We start from the raw sequence: 26531 nt of genomic DNA on the forward strand, positions 1-26531 counted from the left end.
TAACATCCTTGTTAGATTAGTCTAACAAAGCTGTCAGGGTGTAAATGACTGTAATGAAAAGCCAATATTCTCCAATTTGGCATGTTAAGGTCAACAAGGACATGTAAGATTCTCATATGAGACCAAGCAAACAGTTTAATTAGGGCTGACAATATTATTTTGTTTAATTTAAAAGTGCAGAAAGCTCTTAAATAATTTATAATTGCCATTATTAGTTGTGTAAAATTTTCGACGTGAATCCTGCTTAGTGATTACTTTCCTGAGATTACAAGGTGATAGCATTGGGTGGGAACCACCTCATTTATGACATAATATGGATATGGTTGTGTTATTTTTGCTGTGTTTGTGGCCCTTACAACAGTCTCTTTGATGCACAAATGAAATATCTATTAAGATAGAAAGGAAGGCTAGCCTTCTTTCACTCATTGCTGACTGTGTATGTGAGCTTACAGTCACTATTTCTCTAAATTGGCGTCCGATTGGTCGATCTGTCCACCCTTGTAATGAACTCCTACACAGAGCTGATGTCAGTCAGCTAAACACACAACTTTTCTGGGACCAAGAGTAGGAGATTTGTAATTTCCCATTTTTTCTATCATAGTTTTCATTTATTTTGTGTAACATTTGCATGAAACTGTTATCTGGTTAAGCGGAGACTCACTCAGCTTAACCAGATAACTTTATTTCTGTGGCATTCCCCTTATTAGAGATCTACAGTGACCCAAAGATGGAATAATCTACACATCTAACACCTGTGCAAAAAAAGGAGCCACATCATCCTGCACCTTCTTAAATAATACATTCTGCTGGTAAGGGCGAAAAATATCTGTGTTGTTTCTCAATTAAAGAATCCTGAGGGTTATGTAGAAATTTCTGGGCGATTTTTTGTGATGTAATGTTCAGAGCTCCCTGAACAGGAAAAGCGTTCACTCTACAGACGAGTCGAGAAGTTTTGAGACTGATCAGTTTATAAACGTAAGCTAATGTTTAATTTTCGACTGAAATATGATGTTCTGTATGTTTCCATCTTTCTATATAGATATTATGCATTTATGAAGTAATAATCTATCTATTTCAGTTATTTCAGGAAAGTATGAGATTCCCACTGCCTCTGTCCTCTTTGCTCCATCGAAGGGTTATTTTGGAGCATTCTGGGTTTTGAACACATGCAAAAATTTGCAATTGTTTAAACTGACAGCTCATGTGTGGAAAAGACCCAAAATACAAAAAAAAGCCTCAACATGTAACATCCTAATATAAAATATATTTTCTTTAGTTTTCTTTTTTTAGTCATTTATCTTTGTGTTTGGAAAAAAAAAACAACACTGCAAAAACATGATAGCAATATCATTTGACATCAAAAGGAAGGTAATAGTAAACGCGAAGGAACGTTTCTCTCCTATATTGATATAAGTATGAAACTTAAAAAAAAAAGGATTAACTGATAGGTCACAGCAACTGGGTGCCGCTGATATCGTTAGCTGGAGTATGGCATTTTATTCCAACAAAATATATATTTTTTTTGCACTGTCCAAACACCCTTCTTGGCCATTTTAATGGAGCTTTGCTCACAGTGAAGTTTGTGCTCTGTTCCTTGTGCAGCTGAGCAGCAGAAATACAAAGTCTTTATAAGAAGAGGGAGTGTTGATTTTCCAGACGCCGTTCTTCAAAGAAACGCAGTGATTGGGATCATGAGACCTGTCTGGTTTGAAGAGTGATCTGTTTTTTTTTTTAGCTGGAAAAGCAGCTTGCTCTCAGGTCACCCAGGTCAGGAGTGTTCACATTCAGGTAGTGTTTGGTTTGTAGTAGATTGGCCTCAGTTTGTAGTCGAGGATGTTTTATGTGCTGTACCTAAAAAAGGTGCATTACTGCCATTAATGTTCAGTCAGGTAAACAGAAATCTCTTGGCCCTCCATCAGACCTGCCCAGATACGCTGACAGAACCACACGATGAATAATCCGTCTCTGATGATTGTTTTGATGACGTGAGGCTAATCAGATAAAGGTGGAATCCATGGTGCTGGTGTCCTGTGCGCTGCGAGCTCGAGCCTCAAAGAGCTGCTTTATCAGAGCCGACTTCTCCTGCTCGAGCTGAGCAATCCGCTCACTCTTCTCGGTCACCTCCTGAAAGAGCAGACGGAGGAGAAAGTCAGGGGAAGGCAGGGCACTGGGGGAAGATTTGTTAGACGATATTGTCAGCAGATTGTGTTGAACCTGAGTGAGAAGTCTGTTCTGGTCCTTTAGTCTCTGAATGGCTTGTGGAGGAGCTGGAGGCGGAGGCTGGGAGTTTGCTGAGAGCACCGCTGTCTGCGCACCGCCACTGGGAAATGACTGCTGAGGCACAAACAGGTAAGCAATAGGGGGAGTCACACATTTAAATGGCAAATCTCCACATATTCAAGAGCAAGAAAACCTAAAAATTGAAAAAAAAAAAATAAAACACAAATAAATTACAAAGTGAAGCCACGCCTTAAGAACTACAAGCCACTCACTACTATATATAAACTATAATGCAGCACATGTAACAGCAGAGCAGAACTATGCTTTGTTTTATACAGAAAAGCTGTAAAGAGCAATTTCTTGAAAAAAAAAAGGGCCATCAGGTGGAATGTGTTAAATAATGTCATTTAATTTCACTAAAGATGCTGTTTAGATCCTAGAGAAGAGGGAGCTCTTCTCTTTTTTGTCCAACGATCATGAAACAAAATTCAAGGTACGGAGAAAAAAAAAAAAAAGAAGAAAACTGAGGTGGCCACAGGGATGTTTGTCAGCTTTAAATCTCTCGTGTAATAAAATGTGTTGTTGTTGGATAGTTGTTTTCATTTTTTATGAGTCTTCTATGGATGTCCGATAAAGTTCAAGAATCCATTAATTGAGTTTAATCAACAACTGTTCCATTCCCCTGCATGATTAAAAACAACATTTGGCTCTCTTCTTTTTCTCAGTGTCTGAGCCAAGTGAATGAGGACAGTTTCAAGCGAACTGCTGGGCCAAATGACAAAAGAGCAATCTACCTGTAGACGCACCAGCGTGCCAGATGGTGTCCTTACAATATCCTTACAAAATTCTTTTTGATGGCCTTATCACTGTAGCGCAGTTAAAACCTTACAAGAAAAACACTGGCTAATTATGTGTAGAAAATGGAGACTTTCAGCTGCTTCCATCCCCTGCTGCTACGTTTTAAACGATATAAAGAAGAAGAATCTGGTGGCTGAACTGTTGGGATGGAGCGCATCAGATAACGCAGGTCAGAGCCAGGGCAGAAATTACAGTGTTTGTATGAATCCTAGTAGACAGAGCTGCGCTGTTCGCTTTTGAAGCTACTGTCGCCAGAAAACTTTTCTTCTGACAATCGGTACACCAGTCACCATTTAACTTACTACCTTATTAACATGCATAGAAGCTGTAAACTTTGCAACTAATACTTTCTTGTTAAAGGAGCTATAAGTAAGATATTTACTGTAAAATCAACCTAAATCATTCTCATTTGTCACCTGGGATGGTAGTAACATTCCCTATAAACAATCGGTCCTCTCCATCTAGAAGCTCTTAGTCACATTTTTCTCCTTTCAAATTTAAAGGTATGGTCCGGAACTACTTCGGTTCAGAGTGTAGCCCGTGTTTACTTCCTGGTTCCTGAGCCAATCATATGAAAGTTTCCAGGGTTCCCAAAACAGAGCGCAGCATTTGGTATTTTATGTTGGCCAAAGAGCAGAAGCCTGCCAACATGGAAGCCAGTAAGAGACGTGGACCAGAAATAGAACAGAAAACAATGTCATATACCTGTCCTGTGGAAGTAAAAATTCACAACGGCAACACACCGTTTAAAAACGGCATATTAGATTGTTGATTGGCAAGCTGTTGTACCAATTTGACCCACGAGGTGTCTGTATTACTTATAGCTCCTTTAAGTGTTATGCATTAATTCATTGAGTTTGATGTTCTATGCATAACATCATTCTCTCTGTTGACTACCAGCAGCATGCGTGGCTTTCTTTTTTATTAATGTTTTTTTACAAGCTTCTTAACTTCACACATGAAAATTAAAATAACTGCTGGGACACAAGCTTGAAACGACTGAAAAGGAAAAGTTTAAAAAATTAATCCCACCACTGCTTTTTAGATATCTACAATATTTCTACTTTTAACCTTCTGAAACTGCTGCAAGTATTTGAATTTTTTCAAAATACTGCTTTAAGAAATATCAAAACTTTTGTATTATTTATCTTCCTGTATTTCTTACAGTATTAGAGAATAAAATATAAAGGGAAATTTTACTGTATAGGTATTTTATTTTATTTTTTTAAACTCTTTGTAACTTAATGAATTTCAAGTCTAATTTTTTTAAAGAAGCTTTTTGTTGGGTTTGTGACAAATAGACAGGAAGAAAGTATTTCATATGATATCGCTCTGAAAAATCCAGCCAATTTCCAACCTCATGAAAACAATCATGAAGAGAGACTCAACCCAAACTCCTTAAATAAGTCCCAAATATCCTGTCGCTGAGATCAGGAATAATCGGAGTCTTGTTCACAGATGGCAGAGGATTGTTAAGATCTAAACTAAACCGAGACTAAAACTTTCTAACATCTCAAAACAATCGTTGAAAACTCTTTAACAAAAGATCAGTTTCTATTTTTGCATTTGCTAAAAAATGCAAAAATAAATCAGTGAGGAAACTGGACTGTTGCAGTTTTTCTAGTATTAGAAAAGGAACAAATATTATAACCAATGCAAAAATGTCCCAGAATTGCAAAGCTTTTAGGCGATTAGGTTTTATTTTACCATGTAACTAAAGTAAAACATACTTGAAACATTTAACACCTACCGTTCCAGTGCAGGAAATCAGGTCATTGAGGCAGCGATTGACTTCTTGCAGTTTGGGAATGAGGACATTCATGCGACTTGGACTGGCGTCTGTGAAAAACTCCTGTAATTAAAGAACAAGTCCAAGTGTTCACTGGAGGAATGTTGTAGAAAAACACAAAAATACTTTGTAATGAGGAGAGGCAATGTCTCTGTGTTAAACACCTCTTTGTGAGCACGCACAGTGTTTTTTGTTTTTTTAAACCCATTTTCAATAATTGTTAAATAACTCTTCAGTTTACAGCATAAAACTCGATTAGAATAGTTTTGACGTTCGTTTGCAAATTTCTGATAGTTTTGCAGAGGCAAAACGAGGCTTCCTGGAGTCAGCAAATATCCATAACAACTTTTAAATCCTAACTGTAGACTAAACATGTAGTGAAAGACTTATTCCAGAAAAGAACGTATTCTGTCCTGCTGTCACAAACATAAATAAGCAGTATTTGCTAAGCACTACTGGAGCTTTATCTGGCTATGGGTGCTTTGGTCAAATGAGAATATTGTCAACTAGACTGTTTTTGTTACCCCTTTAAAGCCTCGTAGAGGTAATAGTGAGGAAACTTCATATTGTTAAAAAAGAAAACCGTTTTGGTTGCTTTAAATAAATAAATAAAAAAGTGTCAGGCTTTCAAATTTTCTCTGTACAGTAATTGATACGTTAGACCAAAAAATATATTTTCCTTATCTTTTTAGCATTTTTATGTAAGGTGCATAAAATATCTTCTTTTGTATGTTGTAAATTGTATGTTCAGAAAAATACTGACTTTGTTGAAGAGGTAAAGGTTTCAGCAATATTTTTATCAAAAATGATACATTTAGAGGGATACGCAGACGTAAAATAAAACACAAACCAGCCAAACCCAGAGGTCTCTTGGTACAAAGGTTTAGAGCATCTATTCCTCGTGCTCAAATAGAATTTGGGGAATAGGACTTTTAGCTTTCCAGCTAATTATAAATATCTGGACTATTTTACACATAAAAAAAATTATACATTAGTGAGGATTTCTGTGTGCCGTTAGTGTTTCTCCAGTCGTTTTTCGAGGCCATTTTATTTTTCCGGTTCTGGAGTTGCTTAAGGACCTACGGTGCAGTGGGAGCTTTGTCCCGCTTGTCGCTGTCTCTCTGTGACATTGTGGATTTGGCCTTGGTACCACTCTCGGGCCCGCTCCACAACTTCCAGGCCCGACAGCAGGGAATCCTTTTCCTGCTCCAACTCCTTCATTTGCTTCAGCTGTGTGACATAAAGCAGAAAACGAAGGAAGTGTTGTAAGACAGCGAGACAGAATCACAGGGAAGTTGCTTAAACTTTGACCTTAGAGTATATACCTTTATAAAAAGAGATTTGAGCATTTGGAAAATCTGTTTCTATTTGATAAATGCCAGAATAACAAAATAGTTTACACACATTTTCTTCGTATTTTGTAGAATTGCATTTTAAACATTATTTTCTTTCCTCGTGATACCATATTTCTTGTGGAGTGCACCAGTCCCTCCTGATGCAAAAGATGCACCGATTATGGCTACGTTCACACTGCAGGGAAATGTGATCCAAATCCGATCTTTTTTACCATATGTCACCCTGTCTTTTTCACGGCAGTGTGAACGGGTCAATTTCGATCCTTTCACCCCCCAAAAAATCTGATTTGTGCCACTTCCATATGTGGTACTAATTCGGACATGTAATTGCTGCACTGCTTTCTTCTTACCATCTTCTTTCTTCTTCACCTTGCTATGACGTGGTCTTAAGATTATCGACTCCCATTGCTCAACGGCTTTTTAATAGTAACGAGGAGAGGTATCCGCGATTTTTATTTTTCCCAAAACTTTATTAAACACTTCTTGAAACAATTATATTCACCATTACTTCTGTGCACTGCAAAAACTGATCTAAAAATAAGTAAAATGTTCTTAAAGTTAGTGTATTTGTCCTTGATTTGAGCAGGTAAATAAGATTATCTGCCAATGTAATGAGTATTTTGACCCCTAAAATAAGATAATTAGTTACCCTGCACTTGAAATAAGATGATGGAGATGAGTTGTTCCTATTTTAAGTGTAAAAATCGTATTCCATTGGCAAATCATCTTATTTATGTGCTCAAATCAAGGACAAATACACTCATTTTAAAGAACATTTTACTTATTTTTAGTTCTGTTTTTGCAGTGTAAACAGTGCGCTGCTGTGTGACGTCTTCTGTTATCTGTGCATGCGGGTCACTTTGCGGTCTTGAACCATTCAGACTGCAGTATGATGGCGGCTGCATTTAATAGTATAATGAACGGCCATCTTAAAATAATCCGATTTCAGCAAAACGTCGCAACTGAGCAACAAGACCTGCAGTGAACATAGCTTATGATACTGTCCCGTCACCTTAATACTTCACAGTGGGAATAAGGGTTTTCAGGCTTGCAAGAGTCCCTCTGTTTCCCTTAAATTTGTACAACAATCGTAAATATGGCGAAACACTTCACTTTTGCTTTCATCAGACCTGGCTGGCATGTCTCAGAAAATGTCGTCTTTTTGTTGAGTTTGGAGTAATGGCTTCTTCCTCACTCTCTCTTCAGGTTCAGCCAGCATTTTTCCCACTGAAACACACTCGGACAACCCTGCGAGAACCCGTCTCTTTCCCGAACGTTGTGACGGTTGGACATCCCCATCCATATCTCTGTTGACCAGATGAGCATGTCCCCTTCAGGCGTCTAACTTGACCCTAGCACGATTGATATCACTCTGCCTAGCTTCACTCACATCCATCTGGGACTGATCCATAGGAATGGCTTTTTCTGAAGGCTGGGCCTTATCAAAAATCCTGGCATATGATTGGATAAGCCACTTGTCTGTCATCTTTATCAACGTGTTATTTCAACCACTCACACCGAAGCTAACCCGTGACGCTGATGAGAGCGACGCAGGAAAAAACAAAAAAATTGTATTTTTAAATGTGTTTGCGGCTCTAGTGGCACGCGTTTTATTGACAGTGAGCTGACAGGAAGAGGGGGAAGACAGGCGGCAAAGCGCCGCAGGTCGGAGTCGATCCCGGGCCGACCGCGTCGAGGACTAAAGGCCTCCTAACATGGTTCGCGCTAACCGCTCCGCCACAGACCTGCCCCGGAAAACAAAACTTGCCAAATCCGGTCAGGAGAAGGGCGAAAACATGGTTTCCACCAACAAAAGCCTTCAGAGGCGTTCTCTGATGTTCTTTTAATGAAACAATATTAGGTAGATTGGACAACACGGAAGAAATAGCAGCATCAATGTTAACGCTTGCTTCCTCGATGCGAGCCGCCATTGTTGTCTGAATAAAACCAGTCTCACGTCACGGTCGCTTCTCCACTACGTCTCATCTATGAAACTCCAGGCCTGCGTCCTGATCGGCTGGACAGTAAAATTGGTTGGAGAAATCACTCTCTATGGGAGAGGTCCCAGATCGATGTGAGTGAAGCTAGGCGGAGCGATATAAATCTGGCTAGGGTCAGGTTATCAGGCGTCTGCACTTTGTCCAATCAGACTTGTGGAGGTTCACAGCTCCCCTTCTGATGTCTTGCCTGATTTCTTTTTTAATTTTCCAAGCAGTTTGTTTTAGGCGTGACTGAAAACTCACCCCCAGATGAGCCGCACATTTTGTGAATTAGAAGTTTACCAACATGTGACATCGTCAAGTGAGATCTGCCAAGTTCTTTAAAGGCAGAGTAATCTTCTTGTATATAAACGTTTGACTCTGAGGCAAGTAAAAAAAAAAAATCTTTTTTTCCCAACTGTATTTCCCCAGGGGAGCATTAAAAGAGAGAAATAAATTGTTTAGAGTTTCCCATGCAGTTCCCATTAACGCATTTCTGCTGCCAAGACTAAATCTAATAAATGGATTTTAGTCCGCCAGCAGTTTGCACGGCGGACAAGCTCCCATCTTTTCACCCCGGCATCTGCAGCGCGCTCTTTTGTGCTGGACGAAACAATGGCGCCACACCAATTGCGCCGCGCTCACTCCCCTCCTGGACAATGTTTAGGAGGGGAACATGAGCCCGGCGTCATGGCAACGCCACAGCAACCTAAGAATAGGGGAAACAGTGGATCCACTTCAACTATGGCCACCCCAGTGGGCGCTCTTTAAAGGGAACGAGGGGAGAGATGTGTGTGAGGGGGGAAAAACGCATGTGTTTGTGTCTGCAGCGCACCGAGGCTGCATTGAGTTGTGCTGACCAGGCTGTCCGCGCAGCGCGCTGCCTCGGTCCAGGCCTCTCTGCTGGCATCCGGCCACCTGGTGTGTCAACTTTCTGTGCACTCAGAGCTGCTCGCTGCATTCCTGTGACAATCGCTCATTTAACAACAACAACAAAAAAAAAACAACATGCTGCAAAAACGGCCTGATGCTGGACGTATATAACACCGTATAACATATTTTAGTTCTTTGCCAAAACGCCTCAGGAGATTATTTGTCGAGGCAGAATAGGGGTGGAGGGCTGGGGGTCCCTGAGTTAAATGAAACACGACCCAGAGTCTGGGCCACAAGCTGAGGGAAGGGATGTAAGGGTTTGAGAAACTGGAGGTGGTCCTGCTGTTATCCAAGCGATTGAGCAAACGAGAACAAACTCAACACAGAGCGCAGGCTGGTTGACTCCCAGCGACAAACGCAGCAGCTGTACAGCTAAAACTGTACAAACACCAACAGGTTGCTATACAAAACCTGGCAAAAAAAACACATTATTATATAAAACAAAAAGTTATTTCTCTGCTAATTATGCCAGTGTTTTTTTTTTTTTTTTTTTTTTTTTTTAGAAATAAAAGCTCCACAGCCCATAAACACTCCTTCCAGAGTGACGGCAGACGAATCGCCTTCAGCGTCCTGTCCGACAAACACAAGATCCAGCCACGCAACCTGTCACTGCCTGTCACAACACACCTTCAAACCTACAAACAAGCTTCGCTAAAGCCACCTCACACACAGTCTCCTCCAACCAGTCCCCCGACCTACTCACCCAGAGGAAAAACTGCAGGGCCTTGCTGCTGTACAGGCTGTTGCTGAGGGGGATGAAGACGGTTGTGTAGGCGGCCCACACAGCCGCCCAGGCTGGACCGGGCGGCCCGAGGGAGTCCTCTACTTCTACCAGGCCCCCTGGCCCGACCCGGCTCACTACCATCAGGGCAGTGGCGGGCCAAGACGGCCTGGGTGGGTGGGGGGATGGAGGGAGGGAGGGGGGGTGGAGGGTAGAAGAAGAGGGATCAGTCAGCGACTATCTAGACAGAAGAAGCCAAAAGGAGGAGAGACAGAGACAGCGACACAAACACAGAAAGATGAAGGGAGAGGAGGTGAGCAGGAAAGAGGGAGAAATTATGAGGGAGGGAGGGAGGGAGGGGGAGCAAAAAGAGAGAGAGAGGAGTCCTGCAGCTCAGCTGGATGGTGGGAGGGGCAGAGGCAGGGGGACAGAGGGGGGTGGGAGGAGAATCCGCGGGCCAATAGGAAGTGCCCTCCGGTTTCTTTTCCTATATGGATGATTTCTTCTCATGTTTACATATATAAATACTGTTAAACTCCAGTTTTCAACACAGGTTTTCTAACTACACGCTTCTTCTGAAATCCAGTTAAAAACCAGTCAAAACAAATCTTCTCACCTAAAGTCCCAGACGGTTAACTGGATATCCCGAATTTAGATGGATTAGCTGTTTCCACAACAAGCACAAAACAAAAATCATGGAAACACACCAGTAAAGACGCAGACCGTGTATTTGTTTCTACACTGGCCAGAATTGTACAAACAATTAAAGTAAAAACAGATTTCCAATCCATCTATCCATAGCACCAAACAATCGCCTCTGATCGAAAAATCGTATTCCTTCTCCCTAATTCACTGAATTAAGACAGAGACCTTCCAATGTTTTCAATCCATCAATGCATCAACCAACAGCATGTATGTTGACCCAAAAAGCATTACATGAATCAGATACAGTAAACACATATAAATAACTTGAGATAATATTGCAAACTTTGTTTTTTCTGTTGGATCCAAAACTACTATCCGTAACAAGGAACCCCGAACACGTCACGTTCTTGTTGTTTTTTATGTATTAGATTTTCTAGAAAATACATTTGGAATTGGTCAAAAGCCAGAAATTGGTATTGCCCCAAAAAAATGCCTGATCAGTGCATCTCTACTGTTTTTATTTAAACCTGTCATTCTAATTTATTTTGACATAGAGGCAGAATGGTTTTGACTAATTAGTTGTATTAAAAACTTTACCACCTTCATTTTCATTACCCTTAAAGTTGGATTAAAGTCTTATTAGATTCTGTCAGTTTGTTTGATCTCAGAAGATGGGATTCTTAAACGACAGAAAGGATCTATTTGTATGTGCCGTGATGCTATTAGAAGGTTTTACTTCACCTGTAAAGAGAAAGTCCGCCTCAAACAGAAGCTGCATTTCTCACATACCCACTTAAAAATTAAATGACTGAAGTTATGCTGTATTTAAGACGAACCATAACCATGCTAATGCATTTTTATTTTCTGGAAACCTAAGCATTTTTAGAATATAACTGTATAGCATAGAGACTCCCTGATAACGTCAGTCAGTTCAAGACACCATCAGTGTTGATGTTGACCAAAACATAAGGAGCATCTATCTGGGGTGAATGAGTCTGGCTTGCTGAGTTAGTCTCCCACTGGTAAAAGATGTTGAAACAATGACTTAGCAGCAGAAGCAGCAAAGCGTGGCGTAAATTGAGGGTGTGGGCTCGTGCACCAACCATTCCATAATCCACTCCGTTGGAAATGGTATGCCTCCTATGCTCCTCCCGACTCCGCCCATGTCGCCTGGAACCGCCGGCTAATCCTGTAGCTGACTCACTCTGCGATCTTGGCAAACCTGATCTCATAATACCTGGACACAATGACAAGAAAACATTTTTTTTCAGCACAATACCACAAAACCTGGAATGTTTTCGCTTACTAGAAGAATGTACATGTGGTGACGATCTGTTCCCTTGATTAAGAAATGGCTTTATTTCCTCACTAATTGCTTAAGCAACATTTGATCAAACATAAGGGATTTAAACATTTGTTAGAAGTCAGCGTGCAGCTTTAAAATCACATCACTGTAATAACTCATTAACGACAAACAGAAATACAATGGGGACTGCATAATATATCAATAAGGACATTTATGTTCTGATGAGAAGGACCAAGACACTAAAGAGGGAATGTTCGAATTTATCGCAACTGATATTTTAATCTTTTGAAACAATAAGGCAAACGCGTGACTTCATAATATCACGCATCTCCAATTAAGATCAGATAAGATAAGATAGGCTTTATTAATCTCACATTGGAGAAATTCACTTGTCACATCGGCTCAGTAGTCAATAATCAGAAGGTGCCAAAAGTAGGACAAGGTGCATCGGTTATATACAGTGTGCCCTTCTTTATACAGTGGATCAAAAATAAGAAGTAAATTAAAAAAAATAAGAATAAAAATACAAAATAGAAATAAGGAAGAGGATGTCTTATGTACATTCACAGTGACTTATATACATATGTATTGATATATATTCAGGTGGCAATAGCAGCACAAATTAAGAGTCACAAATTATTCTTAGGAATGTGTTGAGCTTCGAAACATGCACATGTCTGCGCTCTGGAGAAACACTCACATGCTGTGTTGCCTGGATAATATTTTCTGCTAGTTTAATCCAACACAATCAAACAGAAGCAATAAGATGCGCAGCAACTTCTGAGCGATCCGTGGCCTGTATTTGCCTTTTTATGCCACAAGAGGGAGCCCTAACCTCTGAATGTGGCTGCGGCCAACAGCAGGGAGTCTTTCATTAGTGCTCAGCTCATTAGTGCATAAAAAACAGTTCAGCAAGTATTTTCACTATAAGGTAAGCTCAATGAAAAAGATTAAAAAAAAATGTCAAGCAGCTGCACACTGTGTGCTTTGTCTCCCCACCTTCATTTCATTTGTAAAACCCACTCTGCCATCTTTGCTATTTTTCTGGACTCTCCTAGCGCCAGTTCTCCAGTAGGGAGAGATCTGGATAGGCCGCTTACTAAAACCTTCTTCTTCTCCAATCAGGCGTGTTAAGTTTTATAACTCATCCAGATGTTCTTCTGGGGTATGCGATGAGGCATTTTATTGCTCTCGGATGCAGTGATTTCCACGACGAGCACCAGTGCTTCCTTTACACCAGAGTACGATAGATGAGAGGGGGGGTGAATGTTAGGAATTTGGGGAGGATTTCACTGCAGCGGCAAAAATCACTGAGCTCTGCTCTGTCTGCTGTAATCTGGACTAAACCGTCAGGCTTTGGCCGCACGCGAGAGATTACATCACGGCCATGGGCGCCTACGACTCTCAGATTTTCATTTGACCGCACATCTTTCAACTCGCAGCAGCATCCGACGTCTTTTAAGAGGGTTTGTTTGCGACATTTTTGCTCATGTTCAACATTATTAGAGCTAGGACATTGATGAGGGCCAATAAGGCCTGGTTCAGGTCAGGACACGCCTCATGACGTCCCTAGAGTCTGAGCATTCCCCCCAATGTCGTCAACGACGCCTAACACCCTGACGAAGAGTGTTTATGAACTGAGGAGATTAGCGCAGATAAAACGGACCTATTTTGGAATAGCTCTTAATTGTAATCATACATATATCCGCCATCTACCTCCAGAAATTGCAATAAGCTTGTTTTTTTCTCGATTGGTTACTTTATCGACTACTTTATATACTAAAAACTTTGAGTAAAAACTAAGATTTCGCACCATTTTCAGTCTGTAATGCCTCAAGCAATACCAAACCCTTGAATGTAAAGAGAATGTGCTTTAACTCGTTATTCGAAATAGTCTTTCAATTCCTTCCTTTTTGTTGCGTTCAAACTACGTCTATCGTGGAAAATCTGCTGCACGTCTTCCTTTTTTATCTTTTAAAGTGCTTAGTATAGTACAGTATAGTATAGCATAGTATAGTATAATATAGTATAGTATAGTATAATATAGTATAGTATATATAAAAAACAGGAAAAGATAAGGTTGGGTGGTTTGGAGATTTCCGAAGATTATAGGTCATACCTAAAAAGAAAATCAGAAGCCTGTAAAAGCCAGAAAAAGCATGAGTGTGATTTCAATCTTAAGAAACTATACGTGGCAAATGAGACTCTTGGGATGAAGCATTGTGATCTAAAAGCCACTTTTTCCTGTACGTTTACATTTTAAAAATCACTGCTGCACTTTATCCTGGAACTGTCCTGCAAAGCTACTTTATTATCCTGCAAAGTTACTTTATATCCTGCAAATTTACTTTATTTATCATGCAAAGTTACTTTATTTATCCTGCAAAGTTATTTTATTATCCTGCAAAGTTACTTCATTTATCCTGCAAAGTTATTTTATTAACCTGCAAAGTTACTTTATTTATCCTGCAAAGTTATTTTATTATCCTGCAAATTTACTTTATTATCCTGCAAAGTTACCTTATTCTGAAATCCACTGCAATTCACTGAAATTCTCAAGCTGTATGCAAACGAAATTTCGTTCTGTACGCACTCTGTGCATACAAAATGACAATAAAGTTTGTCTAAGTCTAAGACTTAGTCTAAAACTCAAGCAGCAAGTAAGCTGATTTGCTCTTTTTTTTATGTATATATTCCAACATTTTGCATGACAAGTTTGTTTTAATGTTGTTCAGGTGTGCAAATGGGTTAATCATCCTAGATCGGCTATCTCTCCACCTTGATCCATCTCTCTGAATGAAAACCAACACTGTCCTTAGTAAAAGTGGCTTAAGCAGTAAAAGCCCTGGGGGGGCCTGGACAGAGAGAGACGATCTACTAATCCAGCTCCGGACAGGCCCGAGTGCGTAAAGATGAGACAAACTCTGACACTGGCTGAGTGAATTAGTGTATGCTCCTCAGAGTCAGAGAGGAAGGAGTTTATGTGAAGGAGCTGCAACGGCTGAATAAGATAAGGATCATTTCTCAGGTTCCTTTGACCTACATCTACTACAATGATGAACAGGGTGATGGTCAGGCTGCATGCTGGGGAAGAAGAACTCTTGAGGTTAACCATAACATTTATTTAACAAGGGGCTCCTGATTGGAGTAGAGGCCCTGTTTATATTGAAACCCAAGAGGTGTGTGCCATTTTTTGGTGCTGGTTCGCCTACATGCCATTTTGTTAGTATAGATTTATTAACGCTCATAGATAGCTCTCACACGTTGCAGGTCGCTATTTTTCACCCTCTCTCTCCTTTTTTTCCATGAATGGACAGACCAGATGAGCAAAATGATCTCAATGATTGGTTGGACTTTAATAAATTCAGGGAAAAAGTCAAAGTGGATCATGGGAATGTGTATTGTGACTAGTAGTCATGTGACCTTTCAGTAAAATCTGGTCTTACAGAAGAGTTATAGTTTGATTTTTAGAGGAACGTCACTAAACTTAAAAAGTTTAGCCCGTGCACAAGCTTTGGGTTTGCGGCCACTTACATGGTTCCTGGAGCTGCTGGGGAGACTCCAGCGCCAGAGACTCGATGTTCCTGATTCGGCTCTGCTGCGGTTGTGTGGGCTGGGCAGCCTGGCCCGGGTCCGGGTGGAAGCAGCCGTCCTCCGGAGCGACGGCAGTCCGCTCCAAACTCCGCCCGGACCTCTGGAAGCCCGAGCCGTAGCGCGCCTGTCCCCCCGCGGGGAACCCCGGTCCTTCCTCCGGCCGGGCGCGGCTCTGCAGGGAGGGCGCCCGGTGCTGCTGGGTGTTGGTCACGTTGCCCAGCGGACGGACTTTGTTCTCCGCCCGAGCTCCGGCGCTGCATGCGGCGGGCGGCGGGGCGTGTTTGTGGGGATGCCTCGGACCCTGCTGCGGGTGGGCCTTGAAGTGGGAGTTGTTCTCCGGGTTCAGCATGGAGTACCGCAGCCCGGCCACGAACCGCTCAAAGGTGAGGCAGCCATGCGGAGGGGTGACCCTCCTGAGGCAGCCGAGCACTCCGCCGGGCAGACCCCTGGTGTCTGCGCCCTGCCAGCGGCTCTCTATCTCCGAGATGTGGACGTACCCGCGTCTGTCGTCGTCCAAAATGTCAAACAGAGTCCTGAGGCTGTGCAGAAAGGCTTTCGGCAGCCCGTCCGTGGTGTACTCCGTCTCCTTGGGTTGCATTTTGGTCGCTTTTGAGCCTTGAATCGCGTCTTTCCTTGACCCAACTCGCCTGTAAATCACCGCGGCTCCGTTCAGGTCGCTCGCTATCAAAGCCATGAAGGTATTGATAACTTGCAAAGGACAACCATTCAAAATAAATACAACTTACACGAGCCTGGCCACGTTGTAGTAAAAAAAAAGTATTAAATAAAAAGTATTTATAAATGCAAAGTAGCAGAACCGCGTCTTTATCAACGTATTTGACCTAAAAAAATAAAACTAACTCGGTAAGTTGCAGCTTTCAGAAAGAAGCTCCTCGCGGAAAATCTGCAGCAGCGCTCTGATCCATACTTTCCTTTCTCTCCGCCGGGACCGCCCTTCAAACTACCCTGCGCGAGCGCTCTGTGACCAGCTATTGGCCGCGGCGCGCGCGAGCTTAACGCCGATTGGTTGCGACCTGAGGTAGGCTTAAGTTTGAGTTGTGCTTTTGTTATTAAATTATGCGGAGACGTTATTCATAAAGCCTGAACGTTATCAAACTCTTCCCTTTAATTAAAAAGAGCTGTCACATAATAGACCCTGCATACACACACCATATAGGACAAAGCATTTTAATATAGCAGGATTAATTACATCTAAAGTTTTCTTTAACTAGCTTGTAATAGTAATGATGTAATAATGAGATGTTATAAAGAATTTCACCTAAAACATATAACACAACACTATGATAAATTGGCATACAATAACCTAAAACCTCTATGCTGCTCTGAAAAACTGACTAACGTTGAGATTTTAACCCATGACAGATTATAGGGAAGAAACTGTTTCACGACTATAACCAGCATACACATGCAACAAATATATTGATTACATGATATATGTTTTTGCTTTAATATTTAAAAAAATATATATAAATTGTTTAATTTTTTGTGTGGGTACACGGTCCAACAGACCAACAGCACCATTCACACCATAAGGTGTTCATGCCTTTATGTAATACACCTGCAAGGAGCATACTTTTCAGAATTAACAGATACCAAATGTTTATATATATATATATATATATATATATATATATATATATATATATATATATATATATATATATATATATATATATATATATATATATATATATATATATATATATATATCCACACACTGTGTGGGATAACAAGTTGAAAAGAAATTTTGGAAAATTTGATATATATATATATATATATATATATGTTTAGCAAATTTTCCAAGATTTCTTTTCAACTTGTTATCCCACACTGTGCCACCATGGAAGCATTGAATGGAATATAATTGGACACCCATCTTAGCTGCATCCCACTGTGTGCCGCACAACCTGATTTCTCTACAGGGTGGGCCTATCTTGCAATGCAAAATGTTAGTGAATAAATACAATTTCTAGGAACCAGACAACAGTTTAAAAATAATCTAATTTAATGCTGCACAACTGTGAAAGGAAAATATGACAGATGCTATTGAAGGAATGGATTGAAGTGAAAATAAAACCTGCATTAGAAAGCAAACTTTTGCAAATATATTTGGGAGGGGAGAGCCTCATGTTGGTGAAACTTTGCACACTCAAAGAGGATGCTGAGCTGTTGCACCTATGCTAGTTAAATACACTGATGGATGCAACAGTGACAAATTCATGATGAACTAGTATGGGTTTTCACCTTGCTTTTATATCCATCCGTTCATTGTCTATTCCTGCTTATAGACAACGGATGGCTGGACAAGGGGCTGGTGACTGGCTCCAGCAGTCATTGGGTGAGAGGTGGGGTGCACCCAGAACAGATTGCCAGTCCGATACAGGCCAACGTGGAGACAAAAAGGACAAACAATCATGCATTGCACACACACTTATACTTAATGCCAATTTATCATAACCAATTGATTGAACTGTTATGTTTTGGGTAGAAGGCAGAGTACTGAGGGGAAACCCACACATGCAGGGAGATCTCTCAAATGCCATGCAGCACGACCCCAGGATGCAAACTTGGATCCCAGGATGCTGTTAGAGGTTATAGTCCTTGAGTGTTTGATTGCATAAAATACATCGTTACTCAGCTTGAGCTAATCATGGTAAATAGTTTGATCACTTAGCACACCAATCAGAAGTTCCCTCTGGTTTTTTTCCACAGCTCGAACATTACTAAGCTGATTTTAGGAGCATTTAAAGAAGTGAACTTCAGCATTTTCAGATAAATGGGTTGCAGTCTTGTCAGCATGCTTGAGGAGAAATATTCTTCAACCGATGATAGCTGGGGTCACCGTGCTGTGTTGGAAATTGAAAACTTTTTAAAACATTGTGTTTAAAAGACAGCCTCAGTCCCTGGCCGGGACTGGGCTCTGGTTGACTAGCCCATCCGGGCCATGTTGGCACGATCCTCTGGGCGCCTGTCCCGTGGGCTGTCTGGCCTGGGTGCGGGATGGGGGGCCAGGACCGGAGCAAAAACCAGGAAGGTGGGGTTGTGGTGGAGTCCCCCCCTCCTCATCTTGACTTCAGGGTTCACGTGCCAGGTCCGGGTGCCTGGTCCTCCTTTGGGGTGTCGGCACCTAGACTTGGGAATAGGGGATGTGTGTGATGAATGCAAAGGTGTGTATTGAGTCACCCCCCCCCCCTTTTTTATGTTTGCGTATTGTGTTTGGGGGCACTAGGGTGGGAGCAAGTGATTGAGACTGTGCAGTTTTTTTTTTTTTGGGGGGGGGGGGGGTCCATTTCTCAGGTTGGGTTTGAACTGCTCCCTTTCCCAAGGACATCTCAAGTCTCCGCTTAGTGCGGAGATGTTTACATAACATCTATGAGAAAATTAAGGTTGTTTGCCTTTAAAGGCCAACGAGGAGGCCAGATTCTGATAATAGCATTTGTTTTCAAGCAGGCAAACTCTTGTTTTTCAGTCTGCCTTAAAGTCTCGCTGGTTCTTCTCAATGGCGATTCCAAAACATTGTGGTCATCCTGCCAGGGTCCAGCTTCCAGCTTTCTCCAAGATTGTCTCCATTCTGCCAGCAAGTTCAGAAATCACAGGTGACCTGCAGTTCTGCTTAAACAGCATATCAGTCTGAGTGCTGGTAGCTGCCATATCCCTCACATAATTCAGGCAGCCTGAAAATGGGCTGAAACAGCTCCCCATGTTTTCAGAATTTCTTGATACTCCAGGTAACCAACAGTTCCAAAAAGCAGAAACCCTGTTATCATAAATCCAATTTTTAACACATTTTCAACATCCTCGACTGACAAAATGGACAGACACACGATCCTCCTCCCACCGTGTGTCCAGCTGCACATGTCCCGTCGGGCACAGGGGCTCTCCTTCACCCAGTCTTCCCGGTCAATTGATCAATTGCGTTGAGAGTCCAGCTGACCAGATCTACAATTTACAATTTGGAAGATATGTAAAAAGAGGCTTGAAAAAGATTGATTGAAGCAGAAGCAGAAGCAGGGGAACGGAGGAGGGAGAGGGGAAAGAGAGAGGAGAGGAGGAAAGAAAAGAAAAGTTTCTGCCTTAACCGAGAAGCAGGAAGAAAAATGCAATAACAAAACTAAAATCCCTCATGTTTAGTTCAAAAAGGAGCATGAAGAAGCCAGTGCTCATTAAATCCTACCACCATCCAGAATAACCATCAAGGCTACACAGTCTATCTAAATAAATGCTGCGTAATAAATATATTTATACCAAGACTTTTGTGCAATAATAATCCAGTATACACTATAATTGTACCTAATCGATTGATCAGACTGTTTACCATCTATGTTTATAGCTATACATAACCTCTGGTAAGATAAATATTTTCCTATTGATGTTAAAGTAAAATAACGTAAAACAATATTGATTGATGGAAATCGAAAACAAGGCGCAGAACCCTTTGGTTTTAAATTTTTAAACATTGGTTTTAAATTTCAACCCCCCGCTCCAACCATCTCAGCCGTTGTGTCCTTGGGTCAGAGCCTCACCTCTGTCAGTCTGCCCTAGGGCAGCTGTAGCTAGTAACATAGCTCTGCACCATCAGGGTGTGAATGTGTGTGTGAATGACTGACTGTATAGTGTAGAGCATTTTCGGGACATCAGACAAGTTAAAGCGCTGTACAAGTATAAGCCATTTACCATATATATATATATATATATATATATATATATATATATATATATATGATTATATACTCGACATAAAATACCTATTTGTAAATCCTATACAGTCTCATCAGTGCCCATCCCTGCCCTGTGCCTCATGTTTGTTATTTCTTATATTTGTAAAAACAAGATAAAGGATATAGAACATTGTTGATATTTTATATCTTGGTAAAATGATTAGGTCCTAAAAACTACTTTTCCATTTTTTTATTTGTGCTGGGACCTCAAAAGACATTTAAACACCATTTATTGTTTAAATATGTTTTACCTCTGATCGCTGCCCTATATAAACTCAGTTTCTCCACCACACGTTGTAAAGGTTATCACTTCTTCATGAATTTATTAAAGTAATCCTTTTGTTGTAATTTGCTGTTTTCAGAGTCTGCCTTAACTGTGTTTAAATTAAAATTCTTAAAAGGCCCCCTTTTTTTATCATTTGCACTAATCCATTCTGCATTCATCCACTTAATAAACTTTAACCTCTTTTGCTGGTTCAGGCACATTGTTTGAAGAATTTGTTTTACAAAACAGCAAAAGTCTAAAGAAAAACTTTCCTAAATCTTTACTTAGAAACACTGCAAGAATTTTAACTCCCCCAGATTAAGACAAAAAGGTTATTTTCTGAACTTTTCTCCCTAAGCTCGTTTAACTCTTGTGGTGAGTAATACCATGAACACACCTCTTTGCTCTGTCACAGGAACATCAGCTGTGGCTTTTTATGCTTTAAACAACAGTTGCTCTTAATATCTGCAAAGACATCTATTTTTCTTTGAGCTCATCTGTTAGTTAACCAATCAATAAAATAAATACAGTATTTGGTTGTCCAGCAATTAACAGTCAGTCATTTTTTTCACCGATACACAGCTTTATTTTCCCTGCTCTCAGCTTGTATTTGCCTCCGATAAGATAATCTTTCAGCATGCATTTCTCACCACAAAGGGCCTTTAGAACAAACAGTCTGTGTGCCTGCAGTTGGACTGCACTCACAATAAATGTGGCTTTCTCAAGGGAAAAAAAAATTCTACTCATGTAGTCAAAAGTGTTATCGAGGTGAAGCTGCAGCTGCTCTCGGCGGCGGCTATAAAAGCATCAGACTGTGATCAGAACCCTGCAGAAGAACTGGGAAGGACTCCAGCTGACAGGCATCCCCGGTTAACATCCCTGGAGTACAACTCTGTCACCATGAAGGTGAGGACAGGACTTTAAACTCTGAATGTTCAGCAGTAGTTTCGGATCCTCACAGCTTCGATAAGCTTCTCTGAAACAGTCTGTGGAGGCGCTGTGCTCTTTGCTGAATTTTCCCAACCTTACTCCAGACTTCCAAGCTTCATTTATTACTGGTTTTCAGAAAGAAATGTTAAAGTAAAAGCTGTGACACTGCGATGCGACCCGTTTCTCTGCTGCAGCTGCTGTCCGCTCTTCTCCCCCTGGTTCTTCTGTGGAGCAGCTGTGCGGCTCTTTTCCTCCCTCTGGACTGCAGTGACATCTATAAACACGATCACAGCACACCCAGCGGCGTCTACATCATCTATCCCGTCGGAGCCACGTCTGCTGTCCAGGTACGCTCACACCTGCTGGAATAATTGAAAAGGACTAAAAAAGAAAGAGAAATCCAACATTATACCCTGAAATCTATTTTAATATGTTCAATTTGATATTCTTTTCCTCACCACTCTGGAGAAAATGAGAACAAATATCACATTTTGAAATATCCACAAGTTGTGTGCTCCTGCTCTACAACAAGAAAAGGCAACATTTTTCACTGCATCTGGGGATTTTAGAAAGTTTGACAACTTTATTATTAGGATATTAAACATGCTTTTATATATATATATATTAGTGTTGCGCCGATGCCATTTTTTGACCCCGATACCGATACCCGATACCTGGCTGTGCAGTATCGGCCGATACCGATACCATACCGATACCATTACTTTGAAATTTATGTGTGTGTGTATATATGAAGAAAAGCATACTACTTGGATGTAAAATAATTGGTATCATGGCTTTGTCAAGCTGCTACCTTATTAAAGCAGGAAAAAGACTAATACAAAGTGAATCCAGTAAAACTAGTGAGTGTCGTGAGAGAGATGGCTGCGTTCAAGTAACATACAAACATCAAAATGGTATCTGTGACCTATTTGTTGGTACTTGCCGATACCGATACCACCATTTTAGTGCAGTATCGGCGCCCCGGCCGATACTGGTATCGGTATCGGTGCAACACTAATATATATATATATATATATATATATATATATAGATATATATATATATATATATATATATATATATATATATATATATATATATATATATATATATATATATATATATATATATATATATAGATAGATAGATAGATAGATAGATAGATAGATAGATAGATAGATAGATAGATAGATAGATAGATAGATAGATATATTTATATATATATATAGATATAGATATAGTGTCCTGTATGGCAATGTGGCAATAAGAATTGTTTTCATAATGCCAGAAAGAGCCCAACAGATTTTATTTTCACAAGTGGAGCATTATCGCTTTCGCCATAGTGCTCTGCTTTGATTAATATATGTAAACACTTTTATTATGATTTATGTAGGGAATAATTCATGTTATGTGGACACTACATTGAAAAAGTAGAAGAGGAGAGAAAATGAGAAGAAAAAAAAGGAGAAAAGGTGAAAGAAAGAGGAGACAGAAGAGAGAGATTGACACAACTTCATCAGTCTGCTTCTTCACCAGCAAAGAGAGATGTAAAAAGAACAGCACAACCAATAGAATTACAGATAAAATACAGCAACCCCTTGATACCATCACTGAAGTATATACAGTATTAATCAATATGAAATGTATAAAGTGGAAGCTGAAGATAAAAATTGTTGAGTTTGTAAGTAACCGGATCCAAGCACCTGTAGGTGTTTATGAGAGTGTGCTATTAAACATGCTTTAAGGAGCATGTTTGTTAATAAGTTAATTCTTGATCTTTTATTTTAGGGACTATATTCTCATAATTATCATTCACTTGAGGGGAAAACAGCTGTGCTTCAAATATCTGTCGGCTCATCGCTCTCATAAAAACCAGAAGAAAATCTTGATCATCAAGTCAATGATCTTAGATCCTTGTTCCCTGTCAGGGAATAAGCCACATATTTGTTCTGTTCTGTAGAATTAACTGTTATCTTAATAAAGCATAAAAAAATCATTGGTGTTGAGTTGGTTTCTGCAGACTTTTCTGGTTTGAAGCACATTGCTTTGTTTTATAAAATATGGGAAATCAGCAAAGATATTGCTGGGGGGTAAAAATAAAAAAAGTGTCCAGCTGCAGGAGGCTGACTGCTGCCTCATAAGGATAAAGCTGATTCCTGCCTGTGGAAGGTCAGCAGAGGAGCATCAGTATGTCTGCAACCAGCAGGAGGTTTTTCACAGAGCTGCACGTATGACCAACAACCTCCCGTTGTTTGTGTGTCCGCAGGTGTACTGTGACATGAAGTCCCTGGGAGGGCCGTGGACAGTGAGTATCTGAACCCATCACTTTCAGCTCATCTTCAGACTGATGGCTTTGATTGACAGATTGACAGATGGTTAACCACCTCCTCCTTCGCCCCAGGTGTTCCAGAGGAGGATAGATGGCTCAGTGAACTTCTACAGGCCCTGGGCCCATTACAAGATAGGCTTTGGGAATGCGGCCGGAGAGTACTGGCTCGGTGAGCTATGAAGCTAAATCCATCTGTCATGAAAGATGAGGGAGAACCAACAAGACGAAGGAGGCTCTGAGATCAGCTTCTCTGTGTCTCTGTTTTCAGGTCTGAAGAACCTGTACCATTTATGTTGCAAGAAAAAGTTTGAGCTCCTGGTCATCATGGAGGATTTCGAAGGAACTACAGAGTACGCGCGGTACTGCTGGTTCAGTGTCGGTCCAGAGTCTTTGGGATACCCCCTGCATGTGTCTGGATTCACTGATGGAGGGGCAGGTGGGTAACAGGGGTGGGACCGCAGCTTTAAGACTAACTAAACAAGTACCTCTGACATTATTGCAGCAACGTTAAGCATCGTGTTTGAGAAAATCTTATTATTTGCATGAACAAAGTGACAGACCTATGCTGAGCACTGAAACCTGGCTGGAACGTTCTGGTCCTGTAAACTTTGCTCAGTTTTAACAAGTTTAAGAAAGAAACAAAATAAGAACAGAATTATTTGACTGTTGTTTAAACTGTGAGATTTTAAGTTTTTTAGTTTAGTTTTCATGTCAATATTTCTGTGCTCTGATATCATTTATCATGTTCCTGCTCTGAAATCTTTTCAAATATCCCTCTCTGATATTTGCTCCTGCAGGAGACTCACTGAGTTATCACAACGGACACAAATTCTCCACCTACGACAAAGATCATTCAGCCAACTGTCCCAGATTATTCCTGGGGGCGTTCTGGTATAACAACTGTCATCTTACAAACCCAAACGGGGTTTATCGCTGGGGGGCTGATGATACCATCAAAGGCGTTGGAGTGGAGTGGTCCACATGGAAGGGCAGTAACTACTCCTTAAAGTCTATAAACTTTATGATCCGTCCTGTTTCATGAACCTGCAGGACAAACATCCTCTGGACCGCTACAAGTCGATGTTTCCCGTGATCAGAAGCTCACAATTTTACCTCTTCAAATTGAAAACAGGTGTTGCTTGCGAGTTGTGAACTTTTTTAGGTGGTTGGATTTGTGATATGATGGTTTATTCTGCTGTGTTTTGACAATAAATAAGAAACAAACGGATGTTCTGCCTTTTTGTCTGTATTCTCTTGAAGTGAAAACCCAGAAATCAGACGGCCCAGCAAACATTTTGAAGTTTTGTCCAAAAACATAGACTCTTCTGAAATTACATTTATTTCTACTAGAGAATGGAGGTCCAAAAAAGTGTCCTAACAGCACCCCTTCTAGGACACCAGCCAGGTACTCCAGGGAGTCAGAGCAATCTGATTTGCTGTTTGGAGAATGAGGGCCTGAAAACCCAGATCTTTCCCTCTCACAAGTTTGAAGCCACAAAGAGGTGACCAACTGTACCAATACTTTTTTATGGATACTAATTTTGTGAATATTAGTTCATCAAATGACTGTTATGAGTCTGAGATTTGTCATTCGTAATGTTTTAATAGATTTTAAAGGATAAATTTCCACTATTACTATTCAGCAACTCATTTTGGATTTTGCTTACTGTTCTGAAAAGCTATGACCTGATATTATGGTGACTGTCAACCATTAGCAGTCTTGGTTATCTGACCATAATACAATGAAAACTACATTTTCATCACTTACAATAATTTGGATTGGAAATGCCCAGATTTACCCCTTTTCATATTAAATAGGCGGTTCATGCATGAATTCTGTTATGATTTGCCTGAGGCATAAAATGTGTTGGTAATGAAATTAAAGAAACTAAAACACCACAACACAGGGACTAAATAAAGCACATGTGGAGAAATGGAGTGACAGGAGACAAAATCCACAGAACCCCCCCCCCCCCCCCCCCCCCCCCCCCTGGGGCAGCTTGAAACAATGAGGACAAATAGTTAAGGGAGAATACTGAGCTGGGGCTGACAAAGAGGGACAAATGAAGAAATCTAATCAGCTCTAATAAATAAATAATACAGACAAACACTAAAGGAAAATAGGAAAAGAAAGCAAGATCCAGGAAACACCAAAAAATCAAAATACAAACACCCAAGGACCATGACGATGGCACAATGGGCGAGCATCTAGTTTGGTAACTCAACATCATCTCCTAAAAAAAGTATCCGATGCCTCTCCTGCAGGAACACTTTTGTGTTGTTAAAAAAAACACAAAACAATCTACAATGTTTTTTATTGTTATAACAAAGTTATTCTTTAGTATACAAGCTAAGCCTTGACCTTTTTACCTCACTTGATGTAAACCCGTCAATAACGTCATGGGCTAAGCCTGCTTAACACTCTTGTGGGTGTCATGCTGAGACGGTGAGGCTTCATCACGGAATACAGTCAGAGGCAAAACTAAACAAATTCATCTCAACTATGTGCAGTTTTGTTTATTATGATTTTTATTGGGGCATTCAAATGCACAAAATTGCTTTGTTTAGAAAAACTCAGACATAATGAACAAAAGCCTCCATAGCCGAATGTGTTCCCTGTTTCCATCTCCTTTCACAATTACCTTCTGAGCAGCAAGCAGGGGCATCTGCACAGCACGGGGCGGCCAACCACTCACTATTGACTGCAGATACAAGAAATATGTTGTGGCTCGAAAGACGTTCCTAATTTTTATCTCCCCCACCCCCCAAAGAACTGCCACCCTGAGTGGTGAGCCCATAGAGTGCTTACTTTATGAACACTTATGGACTGCAAAGATTTAAACTCAGTCTTCAGATCCTTGTAGAGAG

General features: G+C 40.6%; 2 protein-coding genes across 3 annotated transcripts; one reads left to right on the forward strand and one right to left on the reverse strand.

The window, feature by feature from the left end:
* Positions 1 to 1472: 1472 nt before the first annotated feature.
* sapcd2 (suppressor APC domain containing 2) lies at positions 1473 to 16370 on the reverse strand. 2 transcript variants are annotated; one of them, XM_012874487.3, is made up of 6 exons: positions 15341 to 16370; positions 11604 to 11737; positions 5951 to 6097; positions 4829 to 4930; positions 2215 to 2331; positions 1473 to 2124 (listed from the first exon to the last, which is right to left on the reverse strand). In XM_012874487.3, exons 1-6 carry the CDS (start codon positions 16092 to 16094, stop codon positions 1996 to 1998), a joined length of 1383 nt encoding a protein of 460 aa, XP_012729941.2. In that variant the 5' UTR covers positions 16095 to 16370; the 3' UTR covers positions 1473 to 1995. The 2 variants fall into 2 exon arrangements, with proteins under 2 accessions (XP_012729941.2, XP_012729940.2); XM_012874486.3 differs by having other exon boundaries at positions 2215 to 2334.
* On the forward strand, positions 15700 to 24882 carry LOC105934504 (microfibril-associated glycoprotein 4-like). Its single transcript, XM_036140199.1, has 6 exons — positions 15700 to 15783; positions 21529 to 21681; positions 23601 to 23639; positions 23736 to 23832; positions 23932 to 24099; positions 24461 to 24882. The coding sequence occupies exons 1-6, from the start codon at positions 15748 to 15750 to the stop codon at positions 24703 to 24705; spliced, it is 738 nt and encodes a 245-aa protein (XP_035996092.1). The 5' UTR covers positions 15700 to 15747; the 3' UTR covers positions 24706 to 24882.
* The last annotated feature ends 1649 nt before the right edge of the window (positions 24883 to 26531 follow it).

The sequence above is a fragment of the Fundulus heteroclitus genome, chromosome 8 (genome assembly GCF_011125445.2).
Source record: "Fundulus heteroclitus isolate FHET01 chromosome 8, MU-UCD_Fhet_4.1, whole genome shotgun sequence".
Lineage (NCBI taxonomy): Eukaryota > Metazoa > Chordata > Actinopteri > Cyprinodontiformes > Fundulidae > Fundulus > Fundulus heteroclitus.